This window comes from Cnephaeus nilssonii (assembly GCF_951640355.1).
Source record: "Cnephaeus nilssonii genome assembly, chromosome: 16".
Lineage (NCBI taxonomy): Eukaryota > Metazoa > Chordata > Mammalia > Chiroptera > Vespertilionidae > Cnephaeus > Cnephaeus nilssonii.
The window spans coordinates 54992647-55018782 of record NC_137087.1 but is presented as its reverse complement, the minus strand read 5'-3'; the positions used below and the strand labels follow the sequence as shown (position 1 = coordinate 55018782).

Here is a 26136-nt window from a genome sequence, read left to right as displayed (position 1 = left end):
CAAATTAAATGCTAAGTAATAAAAGTAGGAATTATTTGACTAATAAAAAATGTTTTTCTGTAATTTGATTTTTTCACTCCTAATGCCTCCTGGCAGTAGTCATTACCACTGTAGTAATAAGAACAACAAAAACCACAGAAGCAACTACCATTGACGGAGCAATGTTATATGCCTGGGGCTTTCCGCACATCACCCCATCGAATCTATAGAACATCCACAAAAGGCCAGTGGCTGGCCCAAGGTTACACAGTTCATAAATAGTAGAGCTGGAATTTGAACTCAGGTCCGGCTGACTCCAATGTCCATGCATTTACCATGGTGCACCACTGCTTCTCAGATATGGAACTCTCTAAGTAAAATTCTACCATCTCGTGTCAGCTATTGCTAGCCTCTTTCCCATTCTCTGCCAGTTGAGTTGCTTACATTGAGGGCTTGGAGCAAGGAGCCTGGATAAGTGGTAATATTAATGTGATCACTGGTTCTCACTCTGGGCTGCACATTAGAATCATCTGGGGATTCTACTAGAATCTAAGCACCATTAGAATTTAAGCATCGCAAAGAGAAGGATTATCCATTTTATTCACTGGTAGAGTACTGAAAATTACTGATGCCTGGGCCCTACCCCAGACCTATTAAATCGGAATCTCTAGGGGTAGGGCCCAAGCATAAGTATTTTTTAATATGTGATATCAATGGGCAGCCAAGGTTGAAACCACTGCTCTACAAGCTTTCTTCATGGATCCTGTCAAAAAGAGAATGGCTAAGGCTTCACCCAGGAATGGTTTGGAAGCAGCCAAGATGGCCTAGAACCGTGGTCGGCAAACTGTGGCTCGCGAGCCACATGCGGCTCTTTGGCCCCTTGAGTGTGGCTCTTCCACAAAATACCACGGCCTGGGCGAGTCTATTTTGAAGAAGTGGCGTTAGAAGAAGTTTAAGTTTAAAAAATTTGGCTCTCAAAAGAAATTTCAATCGTTGTACTGTTGATATTTGACTCTGTTGACGAATGAGTTTGCCGACCACTGGGCTAGAAGCATGGGATCTTGAAATCAGACCCCATGGGTTCAAGTTCTAATTCTTTCAGTTCCCAGCTGTGTGACCTTGTACAAGTTTCTAAAACTCTCTGAGCCCATTTCCCCATTGCTAATATTTTCAATTTCATAGGATTGCTATGAGATTAAATTTAAAAATCCATGTGAACTTTCCCCCACTGTGCCCGGCATACAGTAAATGGTATCATTATTACTACAGAAATTGCGGGAAAGGAAAATGTAGCATTTTTAGCAGTTTTGCAATATTTGAAATCTTTTATTTAGCTTTGTACAGAAATTTGGATGGAATTGAATTAAATGATAAGAGGAACTTCCCCCTCCCTTTCAAAACAATATTAGTGACCTTCTGGTAATCTTTCACTTTTATTTTAACCTTTACCATTTGTGCAAATTATAAAGTTGATGGGTTATTTCTCTCTTGCTTCCTAAGTAAAGCAGTAAGCTGGAGCCTTAGTCCTAAAGTGAGTGCTCAAAGCTGGCATTCTTGTCAAAGGCTGTTTTAGACTTAGCCTTCCGGTCATTTGTTCAAAGGGCTTTGACACTGAAGACCAAAAGATACTGTTGGAGATGCTACCGCTGGCAGTTTAATTGGTATTTTTCAAGGTATAGACACACAGTTTCTCTATAGGCAGAATGAAACTGGAAATAGGGCAATTATCCAGTGAGTTCAGACAGTAAAGAAAAAAGGAAAAAATCAGGCAAAAGAAATCCTTCAAGCAAGCTATTTTACCTTTTTATTTTTTTTTTGCCACTTTAAAATAGATATTTTTTTAACTTTTTAGAAGTAGATACAATTTAAAAGTATTTTTATGACAAAATTAGGGGATTAGTAAAGCAAATACATATACAAGATCCTACAAAAGGCAGGTTTTCTAATTTGTACTTCTTTGCTTTTTTTGTGTGTGTGTACTTTTCTTAATACAGAAGTAGTAAAATAAAAACAATCATTGCATTTACTGTGGATGAAGAAAATGTTAACTCTGTTTTTTACATAGGGGGCAGCAAAGAAGAAAGAGGGGAAGAATCCTAGTTAAGTGAACCGGTTAGATGTTTTATCAATTTATGGCTAAGAATGTTTACGGCAAATCTTGATTTGGTTGTCTCCTGGCCCCTGAGAGTTTTGTGTGCCCACCTATTTTGTTGTTGCACTTAAATGAGAGCTAATAAATTGTTTGACTTTTATAATTAAACTTAAGACCCTGATTGAAGGGGATTTTAGCTTCCCTGAAAATGTACTTTAAGTTAATCTGCTTAAGAGGAATTATCTGTTTCTTATTAGCAAAATGAAAAGACTGTCTCTCTCTGGCCACGAGTCTTATAGTATTGTTAGCCTTCGAAATGGTAAAAAATTAAATGTTGTCACATTTAGGTCTTGACTCTTTGCATTTGTTATTGGCAAAGGGTTGGGTTATCTTTTGTTGTTATTCTCTTTTTCTTCCTTGATTTGCCTTTTTTGTTGTTGTTGTTGCCCTGTTTAAGAAGTTTGAAAATTTCATTATTTGAATATTTTTTAAAAATGCTAGTCACAGATGCAGATGAGAATTATTTCCTGAAGAATTGTGATTTTGGGGGGAGTCAATTTCCAGGAATTTTTAACAAATAAAATAATTTTAGACCAATTTCTCAATATTGATTTGGTTTTACTGCATCTCTTTTATATGTGACAATTATTTAAAATTATCACTGGAGCCCTAAGTACTTCCAAAATTATTTAAGGTTGACACTTGTGGATGAATCTCTATTGCCAGTCTAATGTTAAATTAAATTTCTGTACAATGAAAAAAATACACAGAATTGTATGTTAACAAGGGATAATGGATCCTGTTTTTAATTAAATAATGCAATTATAATATTTTGTGATTGTGCATTCAACACCTTAGGTGGATATGTAGAAATAAAAGTAGTACTGATCAGAATCAGTTTCCCAGAAAAAATAATGTTTCCACTAATACTTGAGAGACTTAGTAAGGATGAAAGACTAAAATGTTATTTCTAAAGTGGAAATAATTTTTAATATGTTTTCAGTGATGCCTGTCTTCGGCTTACGTTATAGGCAGCAAATTATTTTCAGTGCCTCAGTCTGGGCATAGGAAGGAAAAGGAAAGTGCAGGAGAATATAACAGTCATACTCAGACAGAAATAAAGAGTTGATGTAATCTAAGACCATACTAGCATTGTGGGTTTGTTTCTTTGGTGTATTTGAAAGTTATTCTTATTGTGTTCATGGTGTTAGGTGGTGGTAGTAATTTGCTTTATATCAAATTTTCTTTCTAAAAAAAATAAAAATACATTGGTACTTTCATAAATTAGACCTTCTTAAGAATTTTCTATCACAAACTTTTGTTTATAGACAATCCAATCACCAATAATCAAATGGCTTATTGGGGTGCTTAAAAAAAGTTTTCTGTACCTAATAAAATCTTAAACTTGATTATCTCAATTTTAACAAAAGTAGAATAAAAAGAGCTGATGTACAGGGGTGGGCAACAGTAGGATTACAGTTGTGAGTATGCAAAACAGTTTATTCTTGTGTTATCATTTATTATTTTATTATTTTCCATACGAACAACTGTAGACCTATTGTTGCCCACCCCTGTATATTAGGATGACTTGGTGTGATGGCACTTTCACTTGAAATAAATAATTGAGGCCAAAGTGAGGTTTGGATGAGAAATGTCTGGGTGCTTGCCTTGATCTCCGATTCTTTTTGTGTGCATGGAGATAGGGCCAAAGGAGGCGACGTGAGAATCCAGGGCCCCCTCTCTCCCCCTGCCCTTGTCGGAACTTGCAAAACTCCCCGTAGGAGCTCCTCTTGTTCAACAGCCGCTGGTAGACTGTTGTAAAAGTCTGAATTGATTTATGAACAACCGAGTGATTTGAAATATCCCGGAGCTACTCCAGGTAACCATCTTCCCCAAAGTTCATGGTCAAATATTTGCATTCTTTTCGTATCATCTTTATGGGGATTTGAAAAAGAGAGAAGATTGTGAACCACATTCATGGAGCAGGGCATTTTACAGAGGAGAGATGTCTCAGTTAAGCTAACAGCTGTGCTTTCTAAAGAATGTTTCTACCCCTAAAATGTTAAATGTGGACTTTCTGTTTGAGTGATCTAGTACCAAATTTCCTTTTGATGTAAAACTATTCCATGCCAGCACTCATTGGAATTTTTATGAACTTGTGGACCTGACCTAAACTTCAGTGCCGAATCATAGATGCTTTCTTTTCTTTACAGCCAGGCTCACAGCACATAAGGGAAATACACAGCTCCTGTGCTGATGTTGAGAATACAAAGTCCAAGACTGTCTTTTGTAGGGTAAGGATCAACGACTGTGTTTTGTAGAGTAAGAACAAAAACATAACTTTTTTTAAAGTATGGTATTTGAAATAAGTAAAGTGTATGTTTATCAATTTATAGGCTTTAAAGGAATAGTGTCCTATATACCACTTACTACTTTACTGAAAATACAGCCATTTTGAATGCTTAACTGAGACCATTGCAAGAAAAATATTATCTGTTCAGTTAATAATTATTTTCTGTATATTTCTCACAAACCCATTGTTAGAAAATTAGTTGTCGTTTTTTTGAGATAATTATAAATCTGCAAAAGCAGGCAATACAAGCAAAATGAAGAATTCAAAATTATAAGATCTCTTTGAATGTATTTTTGCAATAGACTTTATCTTCAAGTATTATTTGTTTTATGAGAACAAAAGGAATCACCATCTGAGGTTTTGTGCTTTTTAAAACTAAAAATAACCATTTTTACTTTTCCCTGCGTATGTTTTCTGGGTTTGACTCTAACTCACTAGGGGCATTCCTTGAACTTTTCACACTCTTTTTTCAAGCTTTAATGCTAAGAAAAAAGCACGATCCTCCTTGGCACAAAACTAGACCCTGGCTGGTGGATCAGATAGAGAATTACACACACACACACACACACACACACACACACACACGCCTGTACCCCCGGGGTTAAGGCTCGGTCGGCTGTCACATCAGTGTCAGTCCATACCATTACTGTGTTTATGAGAGATTCACCTTACTCTCCAAATTCAGGCTATAGGACTATACTCCTGATGCCATCCCATCTCATCTATTTTTGACAACATGTGTAGGTAAAGTTTTGGGTTTTTTATGGTAGGCATCCAAAACCAGTCCATTGGATCAGTCATACGGGTGATATTAGTAAAGTACACCTCTTTCAGGTGCATTTTAAAATAAGTTGTAACTCTGGAAGGACCTGGTTGGAAGAAAGGAGGTGAGATCTTGTATCAAACTGGAGAAACATGGTACGGGAACCTTCCTTCAGCTGTTTTGTGCTTTCTGACTTTTGAAAGAAATGAAACTTTGCAGCACGTAATTCTAAGAAGATTGCAAGGAACAAAAAAAGTAGAACCAGGCTCTTCAGGGGGGAGGGGAGTGAGGTCTGACTTAGTCACAGGAACTGCAGCTGAAACGTTCATTTACAATGACCCCATGCATTCTATTAAGGCATAAAATAGCCCTTTTTCTTCCCATAGCCAGCAGTTCTATATTAATTCAGGAGCTATAAAGCCAAGTTCAAATTCACATGATTTTCTAGCTGGAAAGTAAGGACACCTTATATATGAAATACAGGCTTTTCAACAGGTACTGTTATCCCGCAGCCTGATGTGAACTTTTTATTTAAGTGTGAGGAATCTCAACCTTTCTGTGTGTTAACTTTTGGTGGCTGAGATACATGTTGGTAACAAGTGTAAACGCCAAGTAAATAAGGGCTCAGGTTGAAATGTCTGTGGCTCTCCCTCCATAAGCAAATTTACAGATCCGGTTCTGAGGAGTGTTAGTTCTTCCGCTTCAGACAACCGCATTGGAGCCCAGGGTGTAATTCTCACCGCGGCGCGCACATTTCATCCACGAGGTGTGCGTGGACACAGGAATGATGCAGCATTTCAAAACACATTCTTTTATTTGTAAACGCACGTCCAACATCGTGACAAACCCTATTTAGTATGAAGTTGGAACAAGCTTAATTCAAGGTGAATTTCTACCTCGTGAAGTCAGGTGGTTTCAAACGGGCCACAAAGATCCACGAGGAATAGGGCTGCGATGCTCCATTTGGTTGTCTCTGAACTTGGGAGTTCCACGCAGACCTCTTGCAGCGCGTGCAAACAAACCAAAGAAGAGGATGCAAAAGTGAAACCAGTCTTGTGGCTGCTGGCAGGCCGACATTCCTTCCCCTGACGACGTGCTTGTGTTTTCCTCTTTGAATGTTCTTTCCCCTCCCGAAGCGTTAACACCATCCATTCACGCTCTCACTCTGGGAGTTCATGCGGAGGACAAGCGGCGGAGCCCCAGCAGCAGGCCGGCCACCCTCCCGCGCTCACTCCCGCTGCCCCCACCACCTTCCCTTCGCATTCCTGCTTCCCGGAGGTTCTTTACAGGGCGTGCCTTGTAAAGGCCTTGGTGGTCCGGCTTTCCTGTCTTGGCTGCAGGGGCTTAACTCAACCCGCTTTTACTTTGTCTTGGCTGCCTATCTCATAGGCAAAGCTGCTAGAAATAACTGGGCATATTTACCCCGCATCCATTGGTCTTACAGAATCATTTCTATAGACAAGGAAATCATACAGCCAGGCAGAACTTTTGGGGTCATTTAACTCCACACCCTCATTTTACAGACAAAAAATAAAAGACCTTTCCGTATAAGCTATGGAAGCACAGACTTTACCTCCCCTCCCCATAAAAACAAAACAAAACTCCTGTTGTGTGTGAAAAGCTGCCAACGTAATTCTTCATACTCAGGAATCAATTTAGTGAATGGGTTCAAATTTAAGGAATTTAAAAATTATATTCACCATGTGGGTAGGTAAAGGAAAAATACTTTTTATTATATACAGCACATTTTGGTGTAATATATGTAATCACCTCAACGGAATAGCTATAGATTCTGACAATATTATAAGATTTAAAAATATAAAATCCAAAATTTCTAAATTCCAAGGAAAAAAACAACAACAACCCTGCTGCATCTACTAACTGATAGATCCTTCCCCCTCATACTCCGTCCATCAGTTGGGGGAAGGGAGGATCTATCACTAACAAGTTATGAAACTTGAACCCTGGCCTTTCAGAAGGCTTACATGAAAAACGCCATACAGCTGTCTTCAGATTTACCATTTAAACGGCCTCTGTAGCCGGATGCTCTACTCTCTCTCATTTGTCAGGGAGGCGATCTGCCCTTTTTTAAAACACAGTATTAAGCGCCTGCTGCTTACTTCGTCAGCTACAAAAATGATTCATGGCTCATTCTGTTGGAAGGTGACTCACCTGCAGCTTTGTTCCCAAATTAGTAACATTAGGAACCTGGCAGCATCTCACTAAGCAAGTGGTGCTTCCCACCAATTAGATGGAAAAAGTCTACTTATTCCCATACAAACTTGGGCTGTCACCTGTCAGAGGAAGATGAAACCATCGCCAGCAGCTGTTTATTTTGCTGGCAGGTTGATGCGGACAACAAAGTGCTTTTCCCCAGGTGAATTACACCCTCGCATCGGCCTGGCAATGACTAATAAAGTATTCATGGAGACTACTTAAGCATGTCATGCCGTTCCTACAGTGTGTCGCTGCTGCCGCCAAGTGACAGGTCTGAAGAATCAGCAAATCTCACCCAATTAGAGCATCATTCCTCTCCTAACCCGAGGCCCCTGCTACCCCCTGGACAAAGACACTGTCTTCCTGTGTGATGAAACGAAGATGCTTTCCTAAATCACACTTGACCCACGTGGCCATCCCTCCGAACTCAGGGCTTCCCAGAAAAGAATGGCCTGGGTGATTAAGAAAATAATGTCGCCCCAGCCGGTTTGGCTCAGGGGGTAGAGCATCAGCCTGCAGACCGAAGGGTCCTGGGTTCGATCCCAGTCAAGGACACGTACCTCGGTTGCAGGCCTCTGCCTGGCCCGGGCCCTGGTCGGGCATGTGAGGAGGCAACCGACCCATGTGTTTCTCTCACATCGATGTTTCTCTCTGTCTTTCCCTCTCTCTTCCACTCTCTCTAAAAATCCATGGAAAAATATCCTTGGGGGGGAATTAAAAAAACAAAAAAAGAAAGAAAAAACAATGTCTTTCCTTGAACCATCTAATTTTAGGGTTGAGGGAGTTTCAAGTTCAGTTTGGTTCGTCTTCCACAACCTCACACAAAATCAGACTATGCTACAGGAAGGGAAATTCTCTGCCTTAAAAATCCACCAGTCCCACCCCAAGCGTGCAGCTCTGAACGCGCCAGTCCTTGAGGACATATGCAAGGACTGTCCTCTTGAGCAACCTCGTTCTTGAACTGGGCTGAGAGCTTTTCAATTGCTGTGACATTTTCAGCCAGGGAAGTAGTCGTCGTGGTCGCAGGGCAATGTTTTACAGGCAATTACTTTAGATGATCAATGGAGCAATTCCCCTTCCAGAAAGGAACCAAAGCGATCAAGTTAAATCATTAAAGAGAGAAAGAGGGAGCCGGAGAAAGGGTTCGTCTCATTAGCAGGTGCCTGTGCTGCTGGCTTCGCGGAGGGGAGGTTCCCAATGTCCCTGGCCCTTTAAGACAATAGCTGCGCCCCCTCCACCCCGCCACCCCCTCCCCCGTAGCTGTTGACAGGTCTAAACCTCCCTGGCAGCCCATTGTGGCCGCAGTAGGAGGCACCTGCAGAAAATGTGCCAAAACCAGGCAGGGAGCAAGAGCTTTTCAATAAGCGCCGCAGCTGGAGAGGAGAGGCAACACTAAACAAGCAGGCGGGCCAGGCATGTGATGGGAAAAGGGGTCAAAGCCAGGCACCTCCTATCGGCTTTCTGAGCCCCGCTCGCTTCAATTTGCTGACATCTTCTAGCTGGCTTTTCTCTATTTGCTTAATATGCTGAGGTATTTAGCTTAAAAGCACTAAATGCTTCATCGCAATGAGCTGCTCGCTCTCTCTCTCTTCCCCATTTACGGTTATTAAGGACATTTTCCCATACTTTCTCTCCCTTTCTGCCCCAAACGAAGATTGTTTTCTTTTCCTTCCCTCTGGTGACTAGGTTACAAGCATCCTCTACCACAAACTGCCCGCTTGATCTTACTCATCTTTAATTCAGAGACAAGTAAGACTCTCCAAATCCAGTATGTGAGCCCTTCCCAAAGCACACATCCCGACTGCCCTGAGCCCGGGGCTGCAGGCCGCATCGCTTTCCCACTCAGTAAACATGTATTGCACATCTACCGTGCGCCCACCACGGTTCTTAGGGCTTGTAGAAATCCGGAGAGGGACCAGATACGCTTCCGCCCTTGCTGTGTGGGACCCCGCAGAGAGGCTAAGTGACTCATGGAATCGTGGGTTTAGGAACTTGTTTTGCACTCCTGCACTTTCCTTTGTCGTATTCTCAGTCCTTCGAGAATAAGCAGGAGTCGGGCCTGCACAGAGGGCCTGGATGTGCCTGTGGGGTGGTGGCTTTGTCAAGTGGGCCTTGGGAAGCAAGAGGACAGAGTCTCAATTTTGGCAGCTCTTAGTGGTCCACACTCCTTTACCTTTGCTCGCTTTCCAGTTATCATGATACTCCCGTTTATTTATTTTTTTTCTGAGTTTAAGGAGTAAGGCATTATCTTTAATACATATATATATATATATATATATATATATATATATATATTTTCTTTTTTGATTTCAGAGAGGAAGGGAGAGGGAGAGATAGAAACATCAATGATGAGAGAGAATCACTGATTGATGATGCTCCCTACTGGGGATCGAGCCTGTAACCCCGGGCATGTGCCCTTGACCGGAATCAAACCTGGGACCCTTCAGTCCGCAGGCCGATGCTCTATCCACTGAGCCAAACCAGCTAGGGCAGTAAGGCATTATCTTATGAAAACATCAGAGACTCAGGGCCAACCACCTGTCCAGGGCCACACAGCAAGCAGGTAGGTGGTATGTGCAAAGGCCTGCCAGGAACTGGCCCCTCGGCCGCCCACCTACACCTTTCTACCTTCTACCCCCAGCATGGGCACAGGATTTGAGAGCAGCTTGGAAACAGACAGACAAAGTGACATTTTCACAATGACCCTCTTCCCCCCCTCCCCCACAGATGGAGAGTGTTGGCGTGTATAAATTCTGTGGGTGTACATCGAAGAACAAGATGAAGTGCGACTCGAGGTGGGAGGTAACCGCTACAGGTAGGAAATGAACTAATCTCTGTAAGTATCTAACCATCTGAAATGGTTATCCCTAGACCATCACTCCTTTACAGAGGGACTAGGCACCTTTACAACGGGTACACGGAGACTTAAGCACCCATGAGATGTTGGCTAAACAGCTGCGAAACATCAGCTTGTTCAGAACGCCAACAAGTAGGTGGAGGTGTGAGCACAGGGGTGTTTCAGAGGCACTGGGGTCAGGAAATGAAGTCCTTTCCCATTGACCCAAAGCCTGGAACTGCTGCTGTCTGGGGCTGGTGGGGGGGACCTGACGTGAGTCTGGCCTGCTGAGCACACCCTGGTCCCCTGCTCGGCTCTGTTTGGGCCCAGGCTGAGGCGGGCAGAGGTGGCCTCTCCGCTCCTCTGCGCTTGTTTGTGCTTTGACATGTCTCTCCTCTCCGAGGACTGGTCCTCTTCTTCCTTCTCCCCCAGCGCCTCCCTCCAATTCTGGAGAAAACAAGTGGACTATTCATGGAAAAAGAGAAAGAGTGAGCAGGGAGGGGGGAGATGCCACCGACAAACTCCATTGAAAGCCACTGGCTGTTCATTTACATTCACACTTTTAAAAAATGTTAACTAATGATGTTAAATGGTTTGCCAAAGGTCCTGGCAGGTCAGTTGTAGAAGTGTCATTTCTGCCTAATTAGGGCTCTTGTGGCTGCCCGGGGCCTCCCAGTGCAACTGGTGACAAGCCGAGAGCTGACAGCTTCAATTGGTGCCAATAGGAAGGTTGGACCGGTCATGTTTTCCAACTCAGCCAGGTGTTTGCTGAATGGGGGAGGGGACTGGGGAGATCTGAGCGCCTCTATGATCCTTTTTCTTTCACGGCTCCCTCCCAAGTCCTTCCCCTTTGCCTGTCTTGCCTTGTGTCAAGGTCAAGAATGGGCTTTGCTAAATCAGCAATTTGGGTTGTCTCTGGGAGGTCATTAGCAATCCCCAGCCCAGACATTTCGAGTAGTCTCAGACCTAGATGCTAGATTTTTTTTCTCCCTATAAAAATCAGAGAGTAGGAGAAGAAAAATTTAGGTGAAAAAACAATAGTAGAAACAAAACAAAACAATAAAGACCCAGAAAACTCTGCATAGCCACCAAAGTGTTAAACTTCTGAAGACATTCGTAATAATAAAATGGTTGGAAGAGAAAACAGCTAACACATCCTGATCAAGGCCTTACATATTTTAAAGAAGAAAAGATAATAATGAAAACAAATCCTATAACATTCAATTGGCATTAGAGTACCTGTCACATTCTAGGTGCTCAATAAACAATTTATTGTCGGTTTGATTTTTCAGGAGAAAATTACTGTCTGAGAAACAAAGAGTGATTGATAGAAATCCTGCCACTTTGCTTTAAGTGTTTCTACAACGCTCTTTGACTTTCTCAGCTGACTATGAAACACATGCTAAGTTCGAGTACCAACTGATGGGTTGATATGATTAGCTTATTTCCCCTCCTCCCTACTTTTCTTGGTTTTTGTTTTATAACAACTTAAAACAAGCAAAATACCCCTGGTGCTCAGCAGCCCCAGGCTGCAGCAACTACAACGCACAGGGGCACTCCCATGGCAGGGATGGGACATCCGTGTCCAGAATTCGGATTTGGCCGACGTACTGGCAGATCCTGCAGGGCTGACGGCACTCCGTCTTTGTGCCTGAATCCCACACACCAGCACTTGAGTGCGCGCGCGCACACACAAATACACATACGCGTACTGAAGGTGTTGGTGGGACTGTTAGACAAGAAGGACAAGGATTAATACAATGGGCATTTGGGGAAATGTTGTGTTAAAAGGAAAATATGATCTAAAATAAAAAAGCAATGTTTGTTTTGTGAGGACTCTGAGAGGCGAAGATTACAGCTCTGAGAAGGAGGAGGGAGATTAAAGTGATGGTGTCAGAAACTACGTTTTTAGCTTTATTTTCCGCACCCAATGATCTTTCCCCACCTGCTGCCTCTGTTTTCTCTAATATGGGACAGTGGAAATTGGGCCAGAGAAATAGACTGTGCATGTCTGCTGATTTGATTAAAGGGGTGTCGTGGAGGGTCCGTTTAGAGGCAGCGTGTATCAGCACACCTGGGACAATTCCTGGCACATTGCAGGTGCCGGGAGCAGCGAGCCCTTCCTGCTCCTGAGTCCTCCGTGGCCGGAGAGCACATGCGGTTCTGGGGTGTCCAGTTAGTTTCTCAACACCCAGGATATTTATGTCCAAAGAGAACGAACGCAAGGCTAATAGGCTGACCTCATGGATGATACGTGAACAGATGAAGCTATCTGTATTCAAACAGGTTAGTTGCCTGTCTCAGACTTTGCCTCCAGGGACCTCCTTTGTCATTAAATTCCATCGAAAGATACTCTTTGCAATCTCGTCCCTCCCTTTCACACCACAGCGCCTGCTCTTTTTCTTCTTCTTCAGTGACTTTTAAAATTTTATTTACTGTTTTATTCATGCTGCTGTTATCCTGGGACATGTTTCACTTCCAGTTCCAGTACTAACCCCTAAGTTGGCTCCGCCTCCCGCAGCCGCCTCCATCTCCCAGTCCTGACCCAAGCTGCCTACTGCCTGTGTACCCTGAGGGGAAATGATTGTGTCCGGCTCTTACGATGCTCAGAAGGGGCCACCTACGACTCTCCTTGTGGTTAGGAAGATGAGCATTTAAAAGCCATCTGGAAGATGCCACTGGTAAAGAAGGCTTTTGCAGCAACTAAACCAGCCTAGAAAAATAAGCCAGTTCATCATTAACACTCAAACAAACAAACAAACAAAGACTTTTGAAGACTTGTGAACAGAGGAAAGAACTGTGAATTACACCAAGTCCCGTGTTTTTTGGCATTATACACTGAGTGGCCAGATTATTATGATCTCAGAACACATAATAATCTGGCCACTCAGTGTATATACTCCAGTGGTTTTGTGATAACCCATCATCATAACGGTGACCCTGGGAAGGGAAAATTATGTTCAGGTGGACATTACCTAAATTCTTCTGAAAGACAAACCTGATTTTGTCTTCCTGTTGTTCAAGGCTTTTGGTCGGTTCTTTGGGATCTGGCTCTGGCTTCTCTTTGACCTTGAACCCTTACTCTAGTTGTGCTGACCTACTGGCAGCTCTCCTGCCAAGATGTTTCATACCTCAGGGCCTTTGAACAAACTCATTTAGAATGCTCTTTCTCCCCCTGGTTCTACTGACAAGCGCTTATTCATTATGCCACCTCCTCCCCAGAGTTTTCCTGACACCCCCAGGCTAGATTGACCTTCCTCTCTTTTGTGTCCCCTACAGAACCCCACATTCTTCTCCATTACAGTAATAATTGCAATAATAAATGTCCCCTTCCATGGAGTGCCTTCTGTGTGCCGGTAGCTGTGAGTGCTTTCGCTTGTTATATCACTTAATCCTGTGAAGAAGGCACTGCTGCAGATATCGCTTTACCATGAGGACTGTGAGGCTCAAGTTGCATATTAAGGTCAAACAGCTTGAGAGTTGAGGAGGGCAAGCTGAGCCGGCCTGGCTCCAGTGTGCATGTTAGCCACCACCCAACCCCGCTGCCTTTCAGATGTAATAGAATAAAGCAACAAGAACGGTGCTTGTGAAAACAGGGCTGAAAGGGAACTAGGGCACAGTCAAGGGCCAGGTGGGCTCACAAGTGCATCACGTGAGGTCCTGTGAATTTTAAAAGACGAGCCACTACTCGGGGGTGGTGCTCAGCCTCCGAGTAGCAGAGGAAAGACGCATGGTCACCTGCAAGCCCGCAGGAGGAGAGGGCTGTGGGAGGCAGGGCCCAGCGTGACCTCACTCGCCCCTGTGGGAGTTAGAGAAAAGTCTTGAGAAAGTGAGTTGGGCTTTCCAGGAATCTGTTTGCATGAGGGACCAGGTCACTTCCCAGGAAATCCTAAGAGAGTCCAGAACGAAGCTTTATTCTGAGGAGAAGGTCATATTGAGTTCTTCATGATGTCCTGCACTCAATCTGTCCCTCATCTCCTGGCTCCCACATTGGCCTCCCCACTCTGAGAGCCCAAAGGGCAGCTTGCCAAGGTGTTGACTTGGGCAGCAAGTAGCTCCAGCGATGTGACAGCCGCACCAGCAGAGGTGGTGGGCCTGGTGCTGGCCGTGTGCGTGGCACTTGCTCGATGGCAGTGTCTGTACCAGTGGGAGGTGGCTCCACACCTTGGAAGTGGACATAGAAGCATCTCAGCGGCTGCAAGGGCCCGTTAGCCTTAGCGAGCTGGGGAGGCAGGTGGCTGGAAGTGACGGGAGTGGGCTCTGCCTGCAGCGGTGCAGGCCCTGGGCTGGCCTGGACCCTGGGAGGCTGTGGGTAGGCTCACCCAAGGAGATATTTGAGTCTCCCCTTGGGGAAGATTTTCCCAACAGCTGGTGGGAGTTGGAGCCAAGGAAGTGCTCTTTATGTTGTTAAAACGATCCAGTTTTTTGCATGGGCATAGAGTGACCTGTGAAGAGATGAGTGACATAAGGTTTAGAGCATCCTATATAATAAAGGGGTAATATGCAAATCGACTGAGCAGTGGAATGACCAGTCACTATGATGTGCACTGACCACCAGGGAACAGACGCTCAACACAGGAGCTGCCCCCTGGTGGTCAGTGCACTCCCACAGGGGGAACACCGCTCAGCCAGAAGCCAGGCTCACGCTGGTGAGTGCAGGGGAGGTGGCGGGAGCCTCTCCCACCTCTGCAGCAATGCTAAGGGGAGTGGGCCTAAGCCGTCAATCGGACATCCCCCGAGGACTCCCGGACTGCAAGAAGGTGCAGGCTGGGCTGAGGGGACCCCCCCACACCCGAGTGCACGAATTTCATGCACTGGGCCTCTAGTTTGTAGATAAGAACCATCCAGCTAGTTAAGAGAAGCTCAGTTTTTCTAGTGCAGGCAGTTGAGCACATATTCATTCACTCACTCACTCATTCATTCAACAAACATCAGTGAAACCTTTGCATGAGTTTGAAGTCATATTACTGGCATCTGAATCTGGCCTTGCCATTTGCTAGTCTATGATCTTGAGAAAATTACGTGATTTCTCTCAAGCCCAGTTTCCTGGTCTGTAATATGAAATGTGAATGATGTTAAGTATCCACCTCATTGGGTTTTAGGAGAATCCAATAAATGTGAGCTATGATTAAACATTAGGAGATGTACAAAGATTTATGTCATCCCACACTAATTAAAGTAGTATTTGTCCATATAATGAAATGCGACGTAGCCAATGTCCACGAGGACATAACTGTGTTAACTGTCACACTTGGTGGAGAGATTATGAATGACTTCATTTACTGACTTTTCTTACCGGCCTTTTAGGATTTGTGCAGGGTACATGAACTATTGATGAGATTTTAAAACAGGAGGGAAGGAAATCCCATCCAGCCATCTCTGCGGTGCTTTAACCTGCGCCACAACACCCCACGTGCTTGCCCAGATCCAGTGAAGGGAGGGGCATGGACACTCGGGGAGCGCATTGCATCTGTTGGCAGTTCTGATTCTGAGAAAGCTCTTGCTTAGCCTGTCAGCTTGTAGTTTACAACAGTTATGGTGCATTCATCTGTTCATGCAGCTGATACCTACTAAGTGCATCCTAGATGCCAGGCACATGATAAGTTCTGGGGAGACAGTGGTGAGTGGAAGCCAACCGAGTCCCTTCATGTGTACTTGGAGGGTGAATGATTGCTGTCTGGCTCTTGGGAATGCTAAGAAATGGCCATCTGCAAATGATCTTGAATGACTGCCATTTTGGAGGCAGAGGTTTTGTTGGGGGAAAGAAGGAATGAGCCTAAACTATTCCAACTATTCGGTCCTCCCCTTCTGCATTCTGCCGGCAGCCTGACAGACCTGGAGTGGCGGAGCACAGTGAAATCTTAGACAGAATCCTTCCGTGTAGCTATGAGGGTGCTGCACCCCCACTGGGTTCCTCTGCCACAGCCAGGGAGGGAGTGAAGAGCAGACCAACCTGTCCCTGAACTTGCAGCGTCAGGAGTGGCTCCGCTGAGGTGACTGCAGATGCTGTGTCGGGGTTAGCGCTCAGCACCTTCTTCCCTGTTGTCTCTGTAACTCCATTGTTTTAAGCAAGCCAGCCGACTTTGTAGCCAGCATTCATTCACTACAGACAAAGCCTCTGTGAGAAAAAATGAGATCTCAGAAGCTTCTAGAGAGCTGGGAAAATCACAAGCCACCAGCAGTGCAAGTTCCAATTCCAGATTCCTAGGCAAAAAAAAAAAAAAGGTAATTCAATGTGAAATAAACAAACCTGGATGGGGAAGAGGGGATGGCCTCCTGTAACAAAGTATTCCTGCCTGACTCTGGAACGCAGGTCAGCGTTATCAGTTTCGATGATTCTGGCAAACTGTAGATTTGATTTTCCACATCCAGCAGCACAGTTGGTGTACACAAGGGAGGAGACATATTAAACACGGATGTCATGACTTGCATTGCTCAAGCAGTATTTCAATTTTGCTTTCTTTAGATCCTCCCCCTCCTCCCTCTACCCCACCCCTGTTGACCAGTTTTGGAGTTGTTTTAAACTGGTTGTCCAAGGATTGTGTTTCCCATCAGAAAAATAAGCTCATGCCTGGCCGATATGGCTCAGGGGTAGAACATCAATCTATGAACCAGGAGGTCAGTGGTTCAATTCCTGGTCAGGGTACATGCCTGGGTTGTGGGCTCCATTCCCAGTGTGGGGAATGCAGGGGGCAGCCGCTCTCTGAAAAAAAAAAAAAAAATATATATATATATATATATATATATATACACACACACACACACACACATACACACACACACTAGTGGCCCAAATTCATGCAAGAATGGGCCTTCGTTCCCCTGGCTGCTGGCATCGCCTTAGCTCTGGCCAGAGCAGCCTTTCTGCTCCAGCATGGAGCCGCCTTTCTGCCTTCTCACACTGCCCAGAGGCCCGGAGCAGCTGGGGTGGTGCGGAACGCCTGCATCCCGCCCCATCTCCGGCCGCTCAGCACCTGCGTATGCAAATTAACCCGCCATCTTTGTTGGATTAATTTGCATACTCACTCCTCATTGGCTGGTGAGCATCGCAAAGGTACGGTCAATTAGCACGTTACTCTTTTATTAGGTAGATATATATTTAAAATTCAGTTGCAATAAAATAGCTGAGCAAATGGATAGTTCGAAGCAATTTATAACCTTTGGCATCAAAAGGAGTCTTTGAATCCATGTACCCAAAACTGGAGGATTCAAGAACCTTAAACTTGGCATTTCTCATTAGAAAGGCTTACATCATTCTGAAGAGAGGGAAACCCCCATTTGCTGTGAGCGGCAGAGTCTCTTGGAGCCCATGACCATGCAGGCCATTCGAGCTAGGCTTCCGAGCTGTGAGCAAGATGCACCTTTTATGCTGGCTGCTTTAGTGCGATGGTGTGGGCACTGTGAAGTCAGGGGTTGGTGCTATTGAAAACTCCAGGGCCTCTGAGAACAGGTTGAGAGGGCATGGAGCATCATGTGGCCTGGCATGTGGCCAACATCCTCCACTCTGTGTGTGGGGCTGCCCGGGCCAGGCGTCCCTGCCGCTGGAGGTGCAGGCTGAGCAGGGAGAACAACGGTTTGGGGGGCTTACATAGCCAGTCGTTCCTATCAAGGGCCAGATGATACAAATGTTTCAGAAGAATAGATGGTGGGAGCTGGGAGGGGCTTCAGGGAGCATCCAGGCAGGGTGAACCAATGGTGTTAAGCATGCGGCCACGCAGTCAAGTTTTGGGCATGCCACTCAGTAATCAGAGGAAAACAAAACAAAAGATGTCCCCTCGTTTCTGACACAGGACAGCTCACGACTGCAGATTCGCCTTCGTCGCCCTCAGAGCACACATTTTCCTCCCGGATGGTCTTGGTTGCTTTCCACTTCTCCACACCAACCCACCGGGTCCCTGCCCAGGGGCCCTCTGCAGTGAGGCGAAGGTCCCTGCCACGATGGGTTCCAGGTGGCTGCCCCTTGTCTCTCTGGAGGCCTCCCTTTTCCCGTTTCCCCCAGTTCTGTTAATGCCCAAGAGGAAGCATCAGGCAGGGCGAGTACCTTTCTGCCTCTCCTCACCAATCCCCTTTCTGCAGGAGAGGGAGGGACCTCCAGAGCAGAGGCAGGAGCAGGCCAGGCCTGGAGAGGCGCTGGAGAGCCTTTGCCTTCCAAGACTCCGGCCAGCAAATCTGTGACCCATGACTCCTGCAAAGCCCAGAACTGATGCGTTTCTTCTGAGGCAGTCCCCTGTTGCCGACGTGTGCGCTAAACACATGATCGTGACCATGACCGTTGTGATCGTGTCATCAGCATGGCTAACGTCGGTGGAGCAGACCTGCACTCTCTCCCCACAGAGAGAGACACTGTCTTACTGCCTTGGAACCCACAGGACTGGGGGCTGGGAAACTGCTTTAGGAAGGTCTGTCCTCCAGGCAACCGTGGAGGGCACGGCCAGCGGGACAGGAAGGCCTGAGGACCAGCAGGAAGTGCCACTTACCCACCCATTCCGGCTGATCCTGGGGCCTCCTGGGGAACTGTGTTGGGAGAGGTCCCAGGACCAAGTCCAGCCTCCGTTTGACAGCGTATCATGACTGACTAGTGACGTCTGCCTTGGCAGTGACCAAGGAGGCTTTGGCAGCCTGGGGACCCCGGACCTGCCCCCTGGCCTGCAGCTCAGGACAGAGCTGGAAGTGGGGGTGAGGGCTGCACTGGGATCCGCGCTCTGCTCCAGATTTCCAGCACCAGCACCAACGTCATAAATTCAGTTCACCACCGCGAGCCTCGCTTCCCTCGGGGCAAAGTGGGAAAGTCACACCCTCACCCCTGCCTGTGTCACAGAGAAATGGTGACGACCCAGTGGCCTCCTAGGAGTCATGAGGCCATGGAAGAGCCACTGCTCCAGGAACCATAATCCTCCGGGTCCTGGCAGCTTTCACACGGCGTGCTCAGCTTGATTTACTCGAGGATGTTTGATAAACAGGCAGTTTCCCAAGGTGTGGCAGGGCTTTAGGTAGGACCAAGGCTAGGCCAGCAAGGCTGACATGGGCCAGAGGAGGGAGTCCGCACTGGGACCCCGGAGCAGAGAGTCCGGGGGGCAGGCGGGCTGCCCGGAGAGGAGCGGTGACCATAAGGCTGAGGGGCACAGCCACACAGGACCCCAGGAGGGGAGCCAGAGACTTCACCTCTCACCTCTCTCCTCTCCCTCCACTTCCTGCATGGAGCCCAGCCAGAGGCCAGAGTTGGCCATTGACTGTTTGGTGGGTCAGTCTCTGTCTTAGCTGGGGCTGCATATCTCTGTCTTAGCTGGGGCTGTGTATCTCTGTCTTAGCTGGGGCTGTATATCTCTGTCTTAGCTGGGGCTGTGTATCTCTGTCTTAGCTGGGGCTGTATATCTCTGTCTTAGCTGGGGCTGTATATCTCTGTCTTAGCTGGGGCTGTGTATCTCTGTCTTAGCTGGGGCTGTGTATCTCTGTCTTAGCTGGGGCTGTGTATCTCTGTCTTAGCTGGGGATGTATATCTCTGTCTTAGCTGGGGATGTATATCTCTGTCTTAGCTGGGGCTGATAACAAAGTGCCGTAAACTGAGTGGCTTACCGATAAGAGAAACCTGTTCCCACAGTCCAGCTGGAAGTCAGCGATCAGCTTGATCGAGTTCTGGTGAGAACCCTCTTCTGGTTGCAAACTGCCTGCTTCTCACTGTGTCCTCACGTGGCAGAAAGAGAGCTCTGGTCTCTTCATCCCCTGCGATGCCACCCATCCCCTCATGCCTCCTCCCAAGGCCCCACCCTCAGGGACCATGACATTGGGGACTGGGGTTTCAACATGTGCATTTCCGGGGACACAAACTCAGTCCCCAACGGTCTCCCTGGGCAGGGAGCAGAGCAGGCAGGTGGCCTCTGCATTGGGCCAGTTGCATTCGTTTTCTGTGGCTGCTGTGACAAATGACCATGTACCCGTGGCTCAACGCAGCAGAAACTTACTGTACCCAGTTCTGGTGGCCAGGCGTTCAAAATCAAGGTGTGGGCAGGGCCACGGTGCCCCTGGGGCTCCAGGAAGCATCCTTCCTGGGCTCTCCCTGTGGCTTCCTGTGGCTCCTGGCAGGCCTGGCTTGTGCCTGCATCACTCCAATCTCTACCTCCATCCTTACCTCACCTTCTCTGGGTCTCTCCTAAAGACACTTGTCATGGAGTTTAGGATCCACCTGGATAATCCAGGATGATCTCCTCAACTCAAGATCCTTAACTTTATTACATCTGCAAAGACTCCTTTTCCAGATATGATAACACTCAGAGGTTCCAGGGGTTTGGTGTGAATATATTTTTTGTTCCTGAGGTGTTCTGCCGGGTCAGAACCATCTTTCCTGAAGGCTGCCCTGAGCTCTGTGAGCTAGCACCCCTTTGCATATCTGCTCTAACGAGATGATGGTCCTTAAGTTGGGGGTGGTAGATGCTCTGTTTGACAAAATGATGAACATGTGGCCTTTGGCAAACCATGTATCTTCTGGGAGCCCCTGTTTTACATCGCCACAATGAAGCGGTGAGATTAGGTGACCCCACCAGGAATCCCATCATGCTGTCTCAAATGCCAAGGCCAGATGGAGATCTCTCTGGTAGCCATTTGCCCACCACTTCTGGCCCATGACACGTGTGCTGGCAACTGGAGGTCAAGCTCAGCGTCACAGACATCTTCAAGCTCTGTAGGCCGCTCTGGGCTGTCATCCGCTGCCTTCGGTCAAGCCCCAAGTCGGGGCCCCAGGATAAAGGTCTGTGTCTCTCACGCAGGACCCGAGGCCCACATCCTGGGCACCCTGCCCTCCCTGGTGGTCTGAGGTGGCATTTAATGTCAGGTGTCTTGGGTGAGCTCAGGTTTTCTGCCAAGCGATCCTTGAATATTTTCCTTCGGCAGAGTGTAACAGTGACACTGAGATACCGTTTCTAATTGTGCTTTAATTGGAAAGAAAGATTTGATTATAGAAGCCTGTGCCGTAGTGGAAGGGCTTGTTAAAACATGCATTAAATCCGAAAGACTGCAATGTTCGCTGTGTAATTATGTAAACAGTCACATACACGGAGCCGTTTGCAGTCAGCGGGAATGCTTTTACAGGCGCACGGCAGCAAACGGGCATCGTTGATCAGTGACAGGTGAATGTATGTTTCAAGGACAAACGCAGGTTGGTATCTCTCCCCCCACCCCCCACCCCACCCCCCCCACCCCCCCACCCCGATCAAACCGGCCAGCGTTTTCATTCTCTCCCCTTGTGTACATTGTCCTTGAAATCCGTTGTGATTTTAAACAATGTTCCTGTGTCCTCAGGTGTGCATGAATTTCCCATCCTGGTTCAGGAAAATAAAATGGGCTGCGTCTCCGCAATGTTTCGATATCTCAGCAGCAAAACCGATCCAGGCATTAAAGAACTGCTCAACTACAGTTTTAAAATAGGAGTCGAGCTACCTTAAAATTCCCTGCGCTTTAATGAGAGTGTCCATGAAATTGACTGAGGATAAAGGAGTCATTTCCCTCTAAACGCGCGCTCCCAGCCTTCCCGGAGGACCTACGATGCTCACCTATCTCTTTTTGAACTTTAAAATAAATGAAACATTGACCAGAGCTGCCACTACAGCATAACTTCTTCTTGTCCATCCCTTGCCCAGCCCTGGCCTCTTCCAAGGGAGCAGGCCCCTCAGTCACCATTTCCTCCAGGCCCCTAGAAAATAGAAGCACAAATGGGCCGGGAATTATGTGCTTCTGGTGGCTTTGAAAGGAAGCATTTACTGAGGGAGAAAATTGTTTTAATCTTATAACAACCAAGGAGGAGAGTTTGTAAAACACGGAACACCTACACATGCACTTGATTTTGTTGTGTAGGAACACACGGGCACATTTCTGCCCACAAACACGCCCGATGCCTCAGCTGAGGGATCTCCCTGTGGCCTGGGCAGGGGCGGGTGGGCCTGGGGATGCAGGGAGGGGGAGGGTCAGCGGAGAGTGGTTGGGGGTGATGGTTTTGAGGCCAGGGTGAAGTCAGCTGAGAACCCCACAGGGAGGGGACCAGTGATCAGTGATGGAGGCAGGCACTCGGGCTAAGCCACCACCTTCTCGGGGCGTGGTGGCCTCCCCTGGATCCCTGAGTCAGATTTTTGCCCTCTTCCAATGCCTTTCGCCTTGCCCCATTTTCTTCCATGTCCGCTGTTCTAATTCTAAAAGCAACACGTTTCCACTGTAATTTATTTTTTAAATATGTTTTTATTGGTTTCACAGAGGAAGGAATTCAGAGAGGAAGGGAGAGGAGAGAGCAACATCAGTGATGAGAGGGAATCATTGATCGGCTGCCTCTTGCACGCTTCCCCAACTGGGGATCAAGCCCTCAACCTGGCATGTGCCCTGACCCGGAATCAAACCGGGCCTCATGGTTCACAAGTTGACACTCAACCACTGAGCCACGCCAGCCGGGCTATTCTGGTTGTTGTGCCCTTCTGGGTTACTATTCTGAGTTACTGTGACGGTGGGAATGTTTGGGTTTACATTCAGTCCAAGGCAGGCCGTCTGGTCCCCATTGTGAGGAACCAGATGCTGAGCATTCGAGTTCCCCCTCTTTCCCCCAAGCACCCTCGGGCCAGGGGTCCTAGCACCCAGGACGCCTCCCGACCCCGGCGGCCATCAGGGTTCTGCTGCTTATGAAAACGAAAGCCCCAACGTGGGGTTCCGTTTGTGCCGTGATCATTCAGGCCTGAGCAGCTAGGAGTCCGCATGAAAACGAGGGGCAATTAATCTTTGAGAAGTAAAACACGCCGTCTCACTTTATTTTCAAAAGGATGGAAATTAATGTGCCTCCTCTATATTCATACCAAGTCCGTCCACTTAGAATCAAGCCGTTATGAGTATGTTTGCTCTTGATGCAAGGAGCCCAGCATTAGACCGGAAATAGGATGGGTTGAAATCAATTTGGTGTCAACCAAATCAAACCTTCTCTAAAATTGTAGGCTTTGTAGGACTTTAAAACATACTTGTTTATTTGTTGGAATTTAACTGTGATCCATCTTTCTCTGAAACAGACAAAAGGACCAAGAGGCAGAGCAAATAAATTGCAGGTGGCATTAGAGCCCTCCCCCCTCCCCTGCTCCTCCCTCTCCCTGCCACCCCCCGCCACCCCTGCCCACACTCCCGCCCTCTTCCCCCTCACCGCTGCCGCTCTGGTGCATTGGGGTGAAATGAGAATTTTTCACGGCTGCGTATTTTGATGGCACCCCTGCGCTGTGCATTCAGGCAGGATCTTCACGAGGGCTTCCGTTTGAATGGAGAGCCATGCTGCAGATGCGAGGCCTGTGTGGGTGAGGGACATCACCCAGCCAAGGTGGCCTGGAGGTGGGCGAAGTGCTGTGTGCCGGGCCGGGTAGATTACCCATCTCGCCCAGCTAAGAAATCAGCTCTGCAGGTGGATGCAATGCTCCCTGGGGGGAATGAAGACTGGCCAAGGCTCAGAGACACACTGTGGCCTGGGGCTGAGGGTCAGGGCGAGCCCACTCAAGTCCATGGCCAGGAGTGGCAGATGCTGGCAAACACCAACAGTGAAGCATCTTAGACACACTGGCGGGGGGTGGGGGAACTGGCAGGAGACAGAGCTTGGGTGAGAGGTGAGGACTCTTGGCCAGGCGTGGGAAGGGGCATGAGGCTCAGTGAGTGGGCATCCCTCCTGCTGGCCTTGTGCCCTGCCCATGGCCCAGGCCCGAGAGAGTGGCTAGAGCCAGCTGTCCGCTCTGGTCCTCTGGGCAGCGTTCCCTGGCGTCCAGTCCTGAGAGGGAGCTGAGGGGTTTGCACCTCTGCTGTGTGGCGTGTGTGTCCTGTCACACTTACCATCGTGTAAACCACAAGTGATTCGGTCATGGAACACAGCTGACGCGGCACACACGTGTCTGACGCCTGGCCCGTGGGTCCTTCCACCACCCCAGGTCAGACTGGGAGTCCCTTGGGATCAAGGCCTGTGACCACAACCCACGGGGCCCAGATAAGGAAGCAGCCTCAGCGAGGTGCTGTCAGCCCTGCGCACCTGCCAAGTAGATGGGATTTACACAGACATGGTCCGTGTGTGTTTTTCCGTGTCTGAGGGTCCACTCTGCTTATCAGATGACAAGGAACACCAGGCACTGCGTTCTGGGACTCCAAAGAGAGAGCTGGAGCGCCCCCTGGTGGCTCCAGAAAGCCAGTGCTGTCAGCCAGCTCCTACTAGTAGGTGTGGGAAATGGGACTTGCTTGCTGCCCTGCTGGGTTTCACTCCTGTGGGGTTTCCTCCCAGGACCTCAAGAACAGGCCCCAAGGAGTAGGAACAATGGTTTAGGGTAAGTAAAATCACTGCAGTGGAGAAGCCCCCGAGTAACTCTGCTAATCATCTTTGCAGTTAGTTTGAAAATGACAGATTGGAAGCTTTCTTGGTGTGAAAAGCCCTCAACCACCCAAAGACATCACTTTTGTCAAAGCATAGAGGCCAGCTACCCTCGGCTCCGAGACCATGTTCTCCACCCCCAGCAGAGGGTGGGCTGGGCTGAAGGTGTTCTCTCTGGGCGATGCGCTGGGACTGGGGTGTCCACTCTTCCCCCCCATCTCCCATTTCTCTGTCCTGTGCCTCAGCCAGGATGCTACAAAGGTCACATCTGGAGTCCTTTCTTTCCGTGTTGAAGGCTTTCGCCCTTTTAAAAATATTTTTTAATTTATGTCAGAGAGGAAGGGAGAGGGGGAGAGAGATAGAAACATCAATGATGAGAGAGAATCATTGATCGGCTGCCTCCTGCATGCCCCCTACTGGGGATCGATCCTGCAACCCGGGCATATGCCCTGACCAGAAATTGAACGGTGACCTGCTGGTTCATAGGTCGATGCTCAACCACTGAGCCACGCTGGCCGGGCCTTTCATTCTTTTACATGAGCATTTGGAGAAGGGAACATTCTGAGCCCCGTCAGCCCTACGCTGGGCTCCGTGGTTTGAATGCCAGTGTCTAGGGCCCACTGGGTGTTGATGGGGATGCAGACGGAGGATGCAGAGCCTGGGCAGGGCCAGCGTGGGCCCAAGTCCCCAAAGGCAAACCCTACGGGGAAGAGGGGGTGCGGAAGGGGCCGGGCCCTGCAAAGCCTGCCTCCTCTGCTTGACTTCTGCCCTGCACCGCGGTCATTGGTCTAAAGATGAAGAATACCTTTACTTCCCTCCACACAATTCGAGGATGTCAGAACACTGATTTGCACGGTACCGTTGTGGTGTCTGAATTCTATTTGGTTTTCTTTAGCTCCACAGACGTTACACGGTTGTGTTATACAGTCAATGTTTGCTTCAAGTTCTGTGCATTTCATTCCTTCTTACATCTGAGATTGTCAAACTGGAATTACTCTCCTTCTGTCTGAAATTCATCCTTTAAAGGTTTGTTTACTGAGTTTTGCTGGTGGAAAATTCTCTTAGATTTTTTTGGGGGTGGAGGGATGTTTGAAAATGTCTATATTTTCCCTTGTTCTTAAAATATCTTTTCCGTGAGCATGGAATTCTGGTTGACAGTTATTTTTCTCTCAGCACATTGAAGGTATCATTTCATTCTTTTAACTTCCATTCTTGCTGATAAGTCAATGGTTAGTCTGTTGAAAAGCTGTCTTTTCTTTCGGACTGCATTTTAAACCTTCCCTTTGTCTTTGGTATTCAGCAGTTTCACCATGATATTCCAGGGCATGGATTTCTTTAATTTTTCTTGCTTTGGATTTATTGGGCTTTTGCCTCCAGAGGTTGGTAGTTTTTATCAATTCTAGAAGGTTCTCAGCCCTTCTGTCTTCTTATGTTACCTCTACCCCATTCACTCTCTTTTCCTTCTATAACTTCTTACTCTTTTGGGCTCTTCACCTCCCTTCATATTTTCCAGTTCTTGTCTCTTGATGGGTAATTTCTT

The 26136-nt window shown here is 47.2% G+C and overlaps 1 protein-coding gene across 1 annotated transcript in view; it reads left to right on the top strand.

Annotated features, from left to right (window-relative positions):
• The window catches only part of HSPA12A (heat shock protein family A (Hsp70) member 12A), a 113965-nt gene that overhangs the window by 4710 nt on the left and 83119 nt on the right, over positions 1 to 26136 (top strand). The window contains exon 2 of the mRNA XM_079793567.1: positions 10132 to 10219. Coding sequence (XP_079649693.1) covers positions 10132 to 10219 — 88 coding nt within the window. The remainder of the gene's footprint in view (positions 1 to 10131; positions 10220 to 26136) is intronic.